This window comes from Venturia canescens, chromosome 6 (genome assembly GCF_019457755.1).
Source record: "Venturia canescens isolate UGA chromosome 6, ASM1945775v1, whole genome shotgun sequence".
In the NCBI taxonomy this organism is placed as follows: domain Eukaryota; kingdom Metazoa; phylum Arthropoda; class Insecta; order Hymenoptera; family Ichneumonidae; genus Venturia; species Venturia canescens.
Genome location: NC_057426.1, coordinates 7,915,398 through 7,927,630, shown reverse-complemented (window position 1 = coordinate 7,927,630; position 12,233 = coordinate 7,915,398). Strand labels below are relative to the sequence as shown.

The 12,233-nt window shown below is 41.5% G+C and overlaps 1 protein-coding gene across 1 annotated transcript in view; it reads left to right on the top strand.

Annotated features, from left to right (window-relative positions):
- Positions 1-12,233, top strand: part of LOC122412126 (uncharacterized) — a 234,239-nt gene that overhangs the window by 15,702 nt on the left and 206,304 nt on the right. The window contains exon 2 of the mRNA XM_043421449.1: positions 6,522-6,701. Coding sequence (XP_043277384.1) covers positions 6,522-6,701 — 180 coding nt within the window. The remainder of the gene's footprint in view (positions 1-6,521; positions 6,702-12,233) is intronic.

The following is a 12,233-nucleotide window of genomic DNA, read 5'->3' as shown; positions in this document are numbered from 1 at the left end:
AGGGATATAGGAACCTTGAGATTCGTTGTTTCCTATTCCATCTTTTTCTATTTTTGAAATATCGATTACCATTTTGGTAATCACTGTGCATGTCGTCACTGCTGCTACTTCGTGAAATATTGAGATTCATTCGTGAGGCTCCATTCGCCTGACACGATTAAACAAATATTTCTTAATTTCATCAAGCACAATCTCAATGCTCTGCATCTCGAGGGCATTTTATCGCAGGTTCCCATGCATCGTGGCCAATTACTTTTTTCCACAATGCATCTTCGTCGAACGTCGACTCGAAGCAATCCACGCGATGTTCTCTCTGACGATTCAATTCATTATTGAAGAATATCTTCGTGTGTGGGTGCGGTGATGTGTACGCATGTAAATTAATTTGAGGTCTGTTTACCTAAGCCCTTTCTCTCTCTCGCTCTCTGAACGCATCTGAGCTTACGGTGGGCGAGACCATATCGTCTCGGAATCCGTTCGACGATGCTAATGCAATGGCGCACGAGTTCTCTCCTGTCCCAGCAGTTCCCTTCGCGCTTGCCTATCATATACATGTATATCGTATGCGAACGTACGTACAAGCATGTACATAAAGGGCTCAGAGGTCCGAAGCAGCAACTCGAGATATCGCTGACGACAGCTCGTTACATTGCTCGTGAGAGACGAAAACCCTCTACATTTGAGTTTACATATGAGATATATCTATACATGCGAATAGCTATCTAGTCAACTGACTGTGGAGACTTCATAATGGCGGCATGACGCTCGATACCCGGTAACACCCGAGCGTGGGTGTCCGATGACTCTCTCTCTCTCTCTCTCTCTTCTCTTCTGTCTCGTCAGAGCACATTGCGAACGCACGTCCTCCGCATACCCATCACCGCATGAAGCCGGGTTAAGTTATGCTATCCCCGTTTGGTTTATACTAACAGTGGCCACAAAACTTTGATACAATGCCTGTAATACGATAGTTAGCGTGGAAACCATCGGCGATTGTAATATTCTGTACAATAGGCTTTACATACGACAGTTCATGCGCTGATGAATGTATGGTGAACACAAGGAAAAAAGTCATTGGAACAAGGCAATTTGCCATTACGTGGTGCTAATGAAATGTATGATCATCGTAAGGTTAAATATGATTAAACGAAGGAAAGAGTCTTAGATTAAACTGTAGATTCATTCTCTCTGAAAATATTGCAGTTAAATGAAGTAAACTCTTTCGATAAGATCAATTGTTATTGAATTAATAATTTTTTTTCTCAGTGAAGAAAGCATATTTTGGGAAAAATTGTTATTACCCTTTTGTGAAAATCTATTCAGGTAATTATCAATGCTCGTTTGCAAAGGATCAAAAATAAGAGTTCGCTCATGGGGAATCGTGAAATTCTAGTTGTCGAGAAAAATTGGTTTACCAAACATATTGGTCCGTTAACCGAGTCCCCCAAAATGTCGAGAAAGACTCAAATTATTGGGAGTTGAGTGGATGCGGAAAACTATTATGCCTAAATCTGCTTTCAAATGACAAGAGGATTGGAAAGAACGATTCGTGTGCTTGTAAATATTTGAAGAAAAAAAGTTGAAACAGTGTTCTCGGTGACGTTGCTCTCCGAGCACGCTTGCCCCGCGATATGATGCGTGTGGTCCAGCGCGTGCGATTCCAGAGAGGGAAAGAGAGAGAGAGAGACCCTCGAGGCTTGGATGACCCCCCCTGCGATCGATCCTCCCTGCTTCCCTTTCCTTTTCGTTTGCTTTCTGCGAGCTCTGGGGCGAATGGCAACGAGATTCCAGATAGCATTGTTTGAGAATAATTTGTGTACGCTATTAATTTGACTCGTCGAACAAGCCTCCGGTCCCTTTCCGGCACTGACATTTTTCCGGACTGGCTCCATTGCGAGGCTGAAAAGCGAGGGAATCATAGACTCTACACAGATATACGTCAGCCCGTTTTCACTCCGAATGTGCCGGCGTTTGGTTGGAGGTAACGCCGCGCGACCGAAAGCGATCGATTCGTTGAAACAGTAAACCGCGTTAAAAGCACGAGCACATGTGCCGAATTGTACGAACGGCAGATCATAGTGAGTGCGCGCGAGTAATACTTGCTCGCCAAGCCACCGGGCAAACGCCTCCCGGAGGAAAATGTGGCCGAACTAACCACACGCGAAACTTTAATCGACTTTGAATTCGATGAAGTCAACATCGTCATATGAATGTAAAATGGAGTCGAACGGCCACTTCATATTTGTTGATATACATGCGTATTATGAAAGCGTGTTGAGTACATCTGGTGACTGTTCAATCACAATTTCTACTCTCCTGCTCCGACAGGTTATTCATACTCCATTGTTTATTGATAACCGCGTATTGCACGAAGCTTCGATCGTGGCTTCGAAATTTTGTTACATTAATTTATTAATCAACGTGCGACTAGTCTTGGGTTCCCACTCGATTACTTCAATCCCTTCGTCATCAAGGGCAGAAGAAGAGTTGAAGGAAGAAATCACATGCACCGAGGGGACGAACTCACGCGCGACTTCGCGTCGCGGCATCCAGTGAGGAAGAAAACTAAAAAAAATAGTTAGTGAGAAACCTCTTGAGAAGTTGCGGCACACTGCAGTGCTTCATATTCCGTTTACGATGTTCCCGGCAATTAACCGTGACGTCATACTACGCCCCGCGCAACTGCGGAATCCCGCATGCACCAAAGATATCAGATATTTTCACACACACCGTTCCATTTTTACTACGCACAGAATGTTGCTGGGATGCACCTTCAAAGCCTCTCGGAGGTCGATTACTTTTCAGTTTATTATCATGCACACATACGTACTTGAACAATTTATAGTGTCTACAACGTCTAGTACACTGTATGATGACTGGTTCAAATACTCGTTTGAAAGCGCTCGTAATGAGCAGTGGCGGTCGTTAGCCACAACGTTCTAATCACGGGCGTGGATTTTATCCACCGCACTTCTTCGGATTCCCTTTTTCCTGTTCTGCTCGTGCTTTTCTACTGAGAATATCAAGAATTATATACATCAATATGGGGCTAAAGTTTGCAACATTCGAGACCAACAGAATTATCTGAAAAAACTCATTCATGAAGTTTTTATGAAATAAAAAATTGGCTAATTACAAACGTTATTTTCGTTAATTTCGTTGGAGCCCAACGTTGCGAACTTTAGCGTCGTATATCAATGGACGAACAGTGAAAAGCTTTATGCAGCCTCACCCGATCAATGAAATCATCCCCGAAAACGGTTAGGGATTGTTGTATTCTGCATTTGGTAATTAAAATTATTTCTATACATTGGTCCCTTGTAGATCTCGAACGACAGCATCGGAAACAAAGTTTAGTTATTCCTGTTGTGCCGAGGTATTCTGACAGGCCGGAAATAATTTGATAAAAGATTTCTTCTGTCATAAAAAATCATTTAAATTAACAACTTTCGAACTAAGGACGAGAATTTTGCTTCTGTTATAAGAATTTGACAAAGTATTTTAGACTGCGCATTTTAGACTTCCCATCATTTAATTTCGATGCATCTGGCAGAAAAAGGATCATCTGAAGGACCGCAACGATGTCGTTACATCATGACACAAATAACACTCCAACGATCTCTTCTGTGGCTCATACATTGCGAGTACTCGCATTCGTGCTACTGCTATCGAAGCCCAGAATTATGTGCAAGAAAGAATTCACGTACACATCGATATTATTCGGGCTGAGTATCGCATACACTTGGAATCTTCATTCGGTCGATTCGAAACACTTTTCGTTATTTGATCATCCATGAGTGAGAGTATATTATCGAAGTTTTATTGAAATGTGAGTACGAGAAGTCACGCGAATGCATTCACGGTGCCAAAATTACGGAATAAGTTGGCGTGCGAGTGTGGTCGAGAAGAAACTTTATTTTTCATGCTTCCCGCACTGAAAAAGAATACTGTCCGGGTATGATCTAGAGATGGTTGAAAATGCTCCTCATATTTACATTCATACATTGCGGTCACTATGCTGCAAAGCTGTACTTCAATGAAAATATATGTCACAAAGGAAACAAGTGCCAACATCTCACGCCCTTCCGTTTACAAACGACTTCACATGTGGGAACAGAAAACATTGGTGTTTACAGAATGTTACATTTCATTCGTGGCATCGATTATATATTGAACTGCCCCCTGTCGCCTTCTATTGCTACTTTCGAATTTGCACAATGTCGGAAAACGATATCGATGTAAAAATGTCACGTGAAGGAATTATACGACGCTGTACGAACTTCAGCGTCGTCCAACGAAATGTACGAAAAAACATTTGTGACCAATTTTTTATTTCACGAAGTATCAGTGCAGGTTGAAAAACTACGAACTGCAAATTCGGCAGAAAACGAACGTTGCAAACTCTAGCAGCGTCATAACGAATTCAAATAATCGATTGAAAAATGGTATGAATAAAAATCGCAGAATCTTGTATCCTGATACGCTGCACATTTTGCCTGGGCGGTGTAAAAATCTTTTCTGAGTACTGACGTCAAATTCACCATTTTCCGCATGTCTTCACGTCAGACGTTTTGTTTCTGTCAAAAATTCAACTAATTCATTGTCATTCTTGATAAATCACAAAAAGATAATTGCCTATTAAAAATCTCAAACTCCATGCTTGAAACGAGTTTTGCTTTCTCGTTTCAATTGTTTCTTCGTTTCGAATTCCACATTTAATTATGATTAGATTAATTTTTTAACATTCACTTACAGTTGCGTTGATTGTCGTCGTTTATCGTCAATTTCTCGGGGGTAATTTTAATCTCTAAGGTCAAAAAAGAAAAAGCCAGAGACGAGTGACCGGCATTTTGTCGCAAGCAATTAGCCCCGGCACGAAGCGCGACGCGTAATACAAGCACAGAGAGACACTTACACGCGGAGGTTCCCACACACACGTCGACACAAATAATACAGGCAGATTTGCCATGCTCCTCCGGTGGATATTACGATGACGTGTCGCACGCGCACGTCGTCAGGGAGCACGAAACCGCGACGAGGAAAAGTGGACGACGTCGCGTTGTAAAATGTTCCCTTATCGCGTGTTATGCACACTCATTGGTGTGTAATCTCACCGACACATACGCATGCATAGTTGACGCCCAAGCTTTGAGTTGATCGACACGAATGATAAGATGAAAAAACACTATTTCACGCAAAATTAGTGTACGATATTAAAAGGAAGGCGTTACCATCACTTGTTCCACGATGAAACACTGTTTGGTGTTATAAACGTTATCTTGATAGTAAAATATGTCGCGTGAGCTCCTCAACTCTTTCTCGTTTATTTTATTAATTGATGCTGCGTCGCGGATAACGAGTGATCTCTCATTTTTTCCCATTATTTATTCTGATTTATCAATACAACGATGCAATTCATTTTTAATCACTCTTTGGGAGCAAGATTGCCAAATTTTTATGCTCGATCATTCTCTTCGATTCACTTTTCCTTAGCAAACCTTTTGAAAAAGTTTGAACGTTCGAATCGCGAGCGAGAATAATCCACAGCGAATGTTATCATCAATTCAATCCCTCGTCTGCTCATTGCAATTCCTACCGGTATGATTTCTCGATTCACGTCTGATTAATGAGATCGTTGCTTATTAAGGTGCCTGCATGCATGCGTGTATCGCCAAGCGACACAAGTCCTTGGCTGCTTATAAACTGTACAACGAGAAAACATAATCGTGAATCGTTACGCATCAAAGGCCCTTTATATTCTCCCCTTTTTGTTCTCTTCACGATTGAACTTTTTGCCTTTTTTATTTCTCATGTCTCAGCCCTTTCTTTCTCTTGGCACCTCTTGAACTGAAGGGAGACTGCAGCAGGCCTGTTAGACAACAACACGCCGTCAAGTTGCGTGGACCACACGCAGGACGTCAAGTAAATACGCACAGAAAAATCTGTTCGTATATATTCACACAAGGGCCTCGATACGAAGGTATTTTTCACTTCCTCGTGGCTCGATCTACCTCTTCAGGGTTCAAGTTCTCTGGACCATCCATCTTGACGATTCTCACATTCAGAATCGAAAGTGACACTAATGCTTTGCCCTATTCCGTTGTTGTGTACGCGCATTGCAAAGCTTTCGCAGTCCATCAACGCAGTACTGCCCTTCCATGCATCCCTCACTCGTCGTTATTATCATTGGTCCAAAATTTATCCTGCACGAATCTTCTCTCACTCGTTCCAGCGCATTTTTTTTAGAGCAGCCTCCTTTATGATTGGATCCTGAAAAATCATTTCTAGAAAAAAACGTTAGGACCTTAAATTGACGCGTTTAGTATCCGAATCAGACTGCTTTTGAAGAACTTAAGGATGCTGATGGAAGGATGCACAATGGACGCTGTCGTGGTGTTCGAATGTAGTACTAAAGCTACTACGTCCCATTTCTATGAGAGAACGAAGCAACGATTTAGCAATTTTTGCTCATTTTTCGTATCGTCAAAAATGTTAATGGAATTTGTATTTGTATTTTCCAGATTCCCTCCTGGCTAATGCGTCCAGATATCCCGTTGACTAATCCAGTGAATACTCTGCCAACGAATCCAAACGCATTTGCGAATACTTCTCCAAAGAGTCGTAGTGATTCGGGGAAAGAAGCGAATGATGCCTCGACAGACATTAGCAAAGTTCATGGACAAACGCCAACGATCTGCACTGTGAGTAACGCTTGAATAATCATTTTTTATTATCATTGCTATCGTTTTTTGTAGCCCATCTTTAACGTCGTGAGAAAGTGCCAACCGGTCATGTCAATTAGGGGTTGTGAGGGACTGACAATTTTGTTTTCCTTTCGATACAACAATCTCACAGGAATAGCATCATATTTTCGCGTGAAATAATTTCCTTTTGCTCTAACTTTATGCTCTCAATACCACGAGCTCTGAGGACATAAAGGTCCTATCGTAGTATATTGTTTTATCGACGTAGCGTGTTCCCAGGTGACACCAGAAATTCGAGTCACGAAAGCCGAAAGACTCCAAGCCAGCAGTAAACTCTACACGCGTACGTGTATATACAGATATTTATGAATTCGCATTCTACGTAGATAAGACTCGTGTAATATATGTCTGAAGGAAGGAGATAATTTTTAATGGAGTCGAGATTTAGGGGACGTTTTAGTGGCAGAGGTGACTGTAAAAAGGGTCAAAGAGCGAGGTATGCTTTAAAAAGGACTGTCGGAAGTGTCCTTTCACTGTTCTAGCTGTTTTATCTTCGATGTTTTGAGTTTTTTAAATTCTGCATGATTTCATGCCCTTAAATTTAACGCAGACTGAAGAAAATCGTCACCGACGACCATTGAATTTTCGCAGACGTAACAAAACTTATTGAAAAATTCTACTTTCGGGATTTTGGAAGAAAATTTTCTTCTTACAAAAATGAATCTCGAGGTCGGTGAAATATCCTGGGAGGATCGTAATAGAATTAGTTCGAAATTCGATCGTCTCGGGGTTGCTCGGGTCAGGGTCTCGTAGAAAGGAAGGTGTTTGTTGCACGACACCTTTTCCGACTCTAATGGGCCTCACCGGATCGATATTCAATTTACAATTTTGTCGCGATGGCGTTGTGTTTCGTGGAATCAAAGGTGCAAATTCTCGATATTTTCTCGCCGAAACGTGGCATTAAACACGCACGAAGAGAAAATAACTTTCGACGGCGGAGAAAATTGGATCGAATGTATTTGCATTGGAGAATCGAAACGTCCAATTTTATGGGCAGCGGATAAGGTCGACTGAAATTTAACGAAGTAATTATGATCGAATTGAGTTTACTTCCATTCTCACTGTTCTTCGTTAATAAATTGAAATAATTATGATCCGATTGCAAACGTTTGCTGGTCACTCACCCTCACTCGTGGCTGGCATGTGTGCTCGTCATTTGAACGGTCTAATTGACCGTGGCGTTTCTAGACGCTAGGAATTAACCGACTCATGACTGATTTCACGGTTTCTTTTCGCGTTCATCACTTTTGTGCTGTATCAAATACGGCTATGGGCTCTAAAAATTTGTTTTCTTCGTTTCTCAAATGGAATTAACACGCTCTTCGAAATTGCACACTTTATTGACTTGTATGTCGGACGAGCTGGATTACGCTTATGTACTATTCGAGACATTGAAGGTTCGACCAACAGAGTCGTACGGTTTCTATCTCCTTTGACCGTCACTTTTTGACCAGAATCATTTTTTCATTTTGAATAAATCATAAAAATGATAAAAAATGTCTCACAATTCCATTTTGTCCAGAGGCCTCGCGATCTGTACAGTCCGAAGGTCGTAGATGATAATGAAAAAACGTTATTCGATGACGAAAAATGAGCTGGTACTTCTCCTTCCATAAAACTTAGTTCACGTCCGGTGAGATTAAAATGCTAATTGACTATCATGAAAACTGCTATCTTCGAATGACCCGAGGCTTTCATTACTCGAAGCATAAAGCCTTCCGCGTCGCGTCTCTCTAAATAGTATATGGACGTTCGACACAAAGTATGTTCACCGCAGTATATAACGTCGAGCAACTCTTATGCTACAAAAAAGCCGTTTTCTTCAAAACATCCGGTTGAATGCGCGCGTGTGCAACTGCATTGCTCGATGATAAATGCACAAGTAGCATACGATGATTGCGAGTCATGAAAGCCTAATGATGCTGCACTGGACATTCTCTGGACCATTAATTTGCTCGCGGATTCTTGCGACGAATCTTCAACGTAATTTACATTGTTCGAGATTCCACATTGTAACTGTATACGACCTTGTGTCCTACTGAACGTATATTAGCATGCGATTGGCTCAAAATAAGGATGGAGAAGGAGATTAAATATTGGGATTGCGTCACAAACGGCGAGGAATTATGGGGACCAATTTTTTATGGTTGTTATCGACATAAATATTTTTATTGTTACAAATATTTGCATGCATCGATGGGTCAAAGTTTGAGGAGCTTTGAACGGTAGTGAAAACGATTTTACTATCCAAAAGTGATGAATTTTTGGAGGCAACTATTGGAAGCAAGTTCATTTGAAGGGTAAAATACCAATTTTTTGTAACAATATCTTCCAATGGTTTTCATACCGTCAATAAATTCAAAAGAATTTTTCAGAATTTAATAAAAATTTCAGATTCAGGCTTGGGAATAGAAAATAAAAATTTTCTGTTTTGAAGTCCACATTGACAAATCGCGTATCGACTGAAAACTTTTCCTCACGTCAAAAATTTTAGTTCGGTTTCATAGTCAGGAGTGCGCGGAGGCCGAAATCTCGTATGAACCGATATTATTTTATTTATTTTAAAGAATTATAATTATTTGATTTATTACTCGACAACGGGAATGAGTCGCAATATTTTTCATTTCGACTTCATTTATTATGGTAGATTGGCTCCCATCAAAAGGGAGATCAAGAGAGCAGGGACAACAGTGGAAAGTCGTCGTGCAGGCTGGGACTAATATTGTATATAATCGCAGCACACAAGCTAGAGCTCGATGTATCGGCTCATCTTTTCTCCAGAAACATATTCTTGTTACAGCAGCCAATATTCGTGTAGTTTTGTCGTGTATACAGCTGGACGAGACAAGTAATCTCGTTATTAGTCGTTGACGATCATAAAATATCTAATTCTATACTTGCATACAATCTTGGTAACGAGGGAGGCCTTAATGGTACAGCGAGAGGCCTGAAGGAAGAGATGAACGAATAAAAAGTAATGTTACTCAGAAAAAAAGTCGATTTAACCTGTCTATCGAGTGTCGGCATATTCTTAACGACTCCGAGGAACAACGGTCTCTCTTGGATAAAAAGGCTCGATCTATCAAATTGTCACTGAACCCCTTTCATCTTCAGTCACTGAGCGACGTGTAACAACTCTTCCAATAAGTTATTTCCTTGCTTATACCTTCAAACAATTTGCATGCAGAATTTACCAGAGTTACTTCATCTTTAGTTACAATCGAACTACCAATCTGCAACGCCATGTATTTTTTTACTTTATTTCTTTTATTAAAAAAAGTAATGAAATATTTTTTAATTATTTTTATAGTTACCAGGAATAATGTTCGACGATTGTGAAAAGTTAAGATAATAAGTAGCTTATTAGTGTTCTGAGTCACCATTCTGAAGAGAATCTAATATTTTTTTATTACAGTTCTAAAGTAACTTGAATCGTTAAAAAAGTAACAAAGAAATTCTCATTCTTAGCTCTAAAGTCATAGTAATGTTGGAGGCATTAATTATTGAGTGCCATTGAGAGTGAACCGATTGAAAACGTGAAAAGCTTCGACATTGTTTCGTCAAGTGCACACGATTGAAATGTCGTAATGACAGAATTCGTGGATAAAAACGATATCGCAGGTGAACGTAGGCAAGAAGATTCGATCTTCCTAGAAGCCTTGTCCAGCATCAATAATACCCGAAGTACGTGACTCTGACACTTTGATTTTTATGCGTCGATTTTGTCCGGACCATTCGGTCGAGGAGAGATGGTCGCCTTAATGCGTTATGCTAACGAGGGGACACGCGAGTCCTTGCGGCCCGCGACTGATTGTTATTTACGTTGGGAAAGACAGCAACGCGTCCCGAGAATTTAGGGTCGCGACGAGAACGGTTTTTAACGATCGAAAAACGTGAAGAGCTGCTCCCCGTTTCGTAAGGACGCGCGACATTATTATACTGAAAAATCGTGATGGGATACCGCGGGACGAGTCACCTCCTCTTTTTGCTCATTCCACCGGGCGAATTCATAACTGAAAAACGTATAAATAATACGAAATGGTGGACCTTCGCGGAAGCGCCAATTGATTTACATTTATTCGTACGTGAATATGGGCGTTTGCCGAAGCTAGAGATCGAAAAAGGGCTCAAGTTCTATCGACTTCCGTCTGACGAAATCGAGTTTGGGGGCCTTTTCCTTCTAACCACCCAATACATGTCAAATCATTTCTCATTGGTTTCACGAGTTTTTTCGGACTTGCCGAGTTCTCGCCGAGACCGGTAATTAACTTAGTTCATCCCAGCTCGTCCTTTCGATCTTTTATACTCCCTGTTCTGCCTACTTGCGTCGCTCTTATAGATGTACGAACATGTGTATATCGATTGGCAGCACGCAGAAGGGCATTATCCTCTCCATTCAGCATCTCCGAAGCTCTGGCCCCAAAGACCCACCGCTTTTTGCTTTATCGTAGAAAATACATATTTATAGATACACAAATGGTTGAATCTGAGTCGGATAAAAAACGTGAAAAATTCGTCGGATTTTCCGCGAATAGGAACGTCATCGTAGGTTTTTCATTGTGCCCACTGGCAAAAGTTATTAATCAAAGAACGTACGTGCAGCTCTGTGACGTCCAAGCAGAGCCCGACTTGATTGCTACTCTGCAAATTCCATGAGATTGGTAATTGTGATTCAATTAATAAATCATCGATCGAATGAGCCGGACAAAAACTCGGCTGTTCTCGGAGTTCTACGAGCGAGTGGACTGAGTGGAGCCTCCGAGCATGAACTTTGAGCCACTCTGTATAGGAAGATGTTCGGGCCAACGAAGGAATCGCTCGGTGGTCGCGGATCGTTAGCGCTACGGCGCTTCGCTTTTTTACCCAACGCGCGTTCTAGCACAGCAGGAACGGAGAGAATATCTTGCGGTGATTGCCGGGCGGATCTTCCTTCGTTGAAACAAAGTTCGCTCCACTCTCTTCACAAGCTTTTGCGGATTTTGTTTTTGTTGTCCTTTCTCGCACAGCCGTTTTCATCGTCGTTGTCGTCGTCGACGTCATGCTCATCGAGCGTCGCGACCACAGATTTTACAACCCTCGCGTGTGTGGGCTCATTGCGAGCTGTAAAACTGGTATTTCTCTTTGTCCTTCTCGCGATACCTTCTCACTCTGCTTCAGGGCTGTTTCGCACTCAAACTAGTTCTTCTAAGTATCCCTGACACGTCGATAAGAAACGAGCCAAGAATTTTGCAATGATCGCGCAGTCTGAATGAGCATGAAAAAGAGTTTTACGACGATCCCGTTTCGGGGACTGACTCGCTGTGGTGTCTGCGGGCCTCAGCCTCGTTCAACATCGCGTCGTTGACGTCAATGGAATTTCTTGAGGTGGCAGTCTCCTCATAAGTGTTAAGGGGAAAATCGGAAGCCGAATTTGACTCAATTTCTGTGTTTTTATCATTTTAACAATCCAAATCAGTAGTTGGATCATGA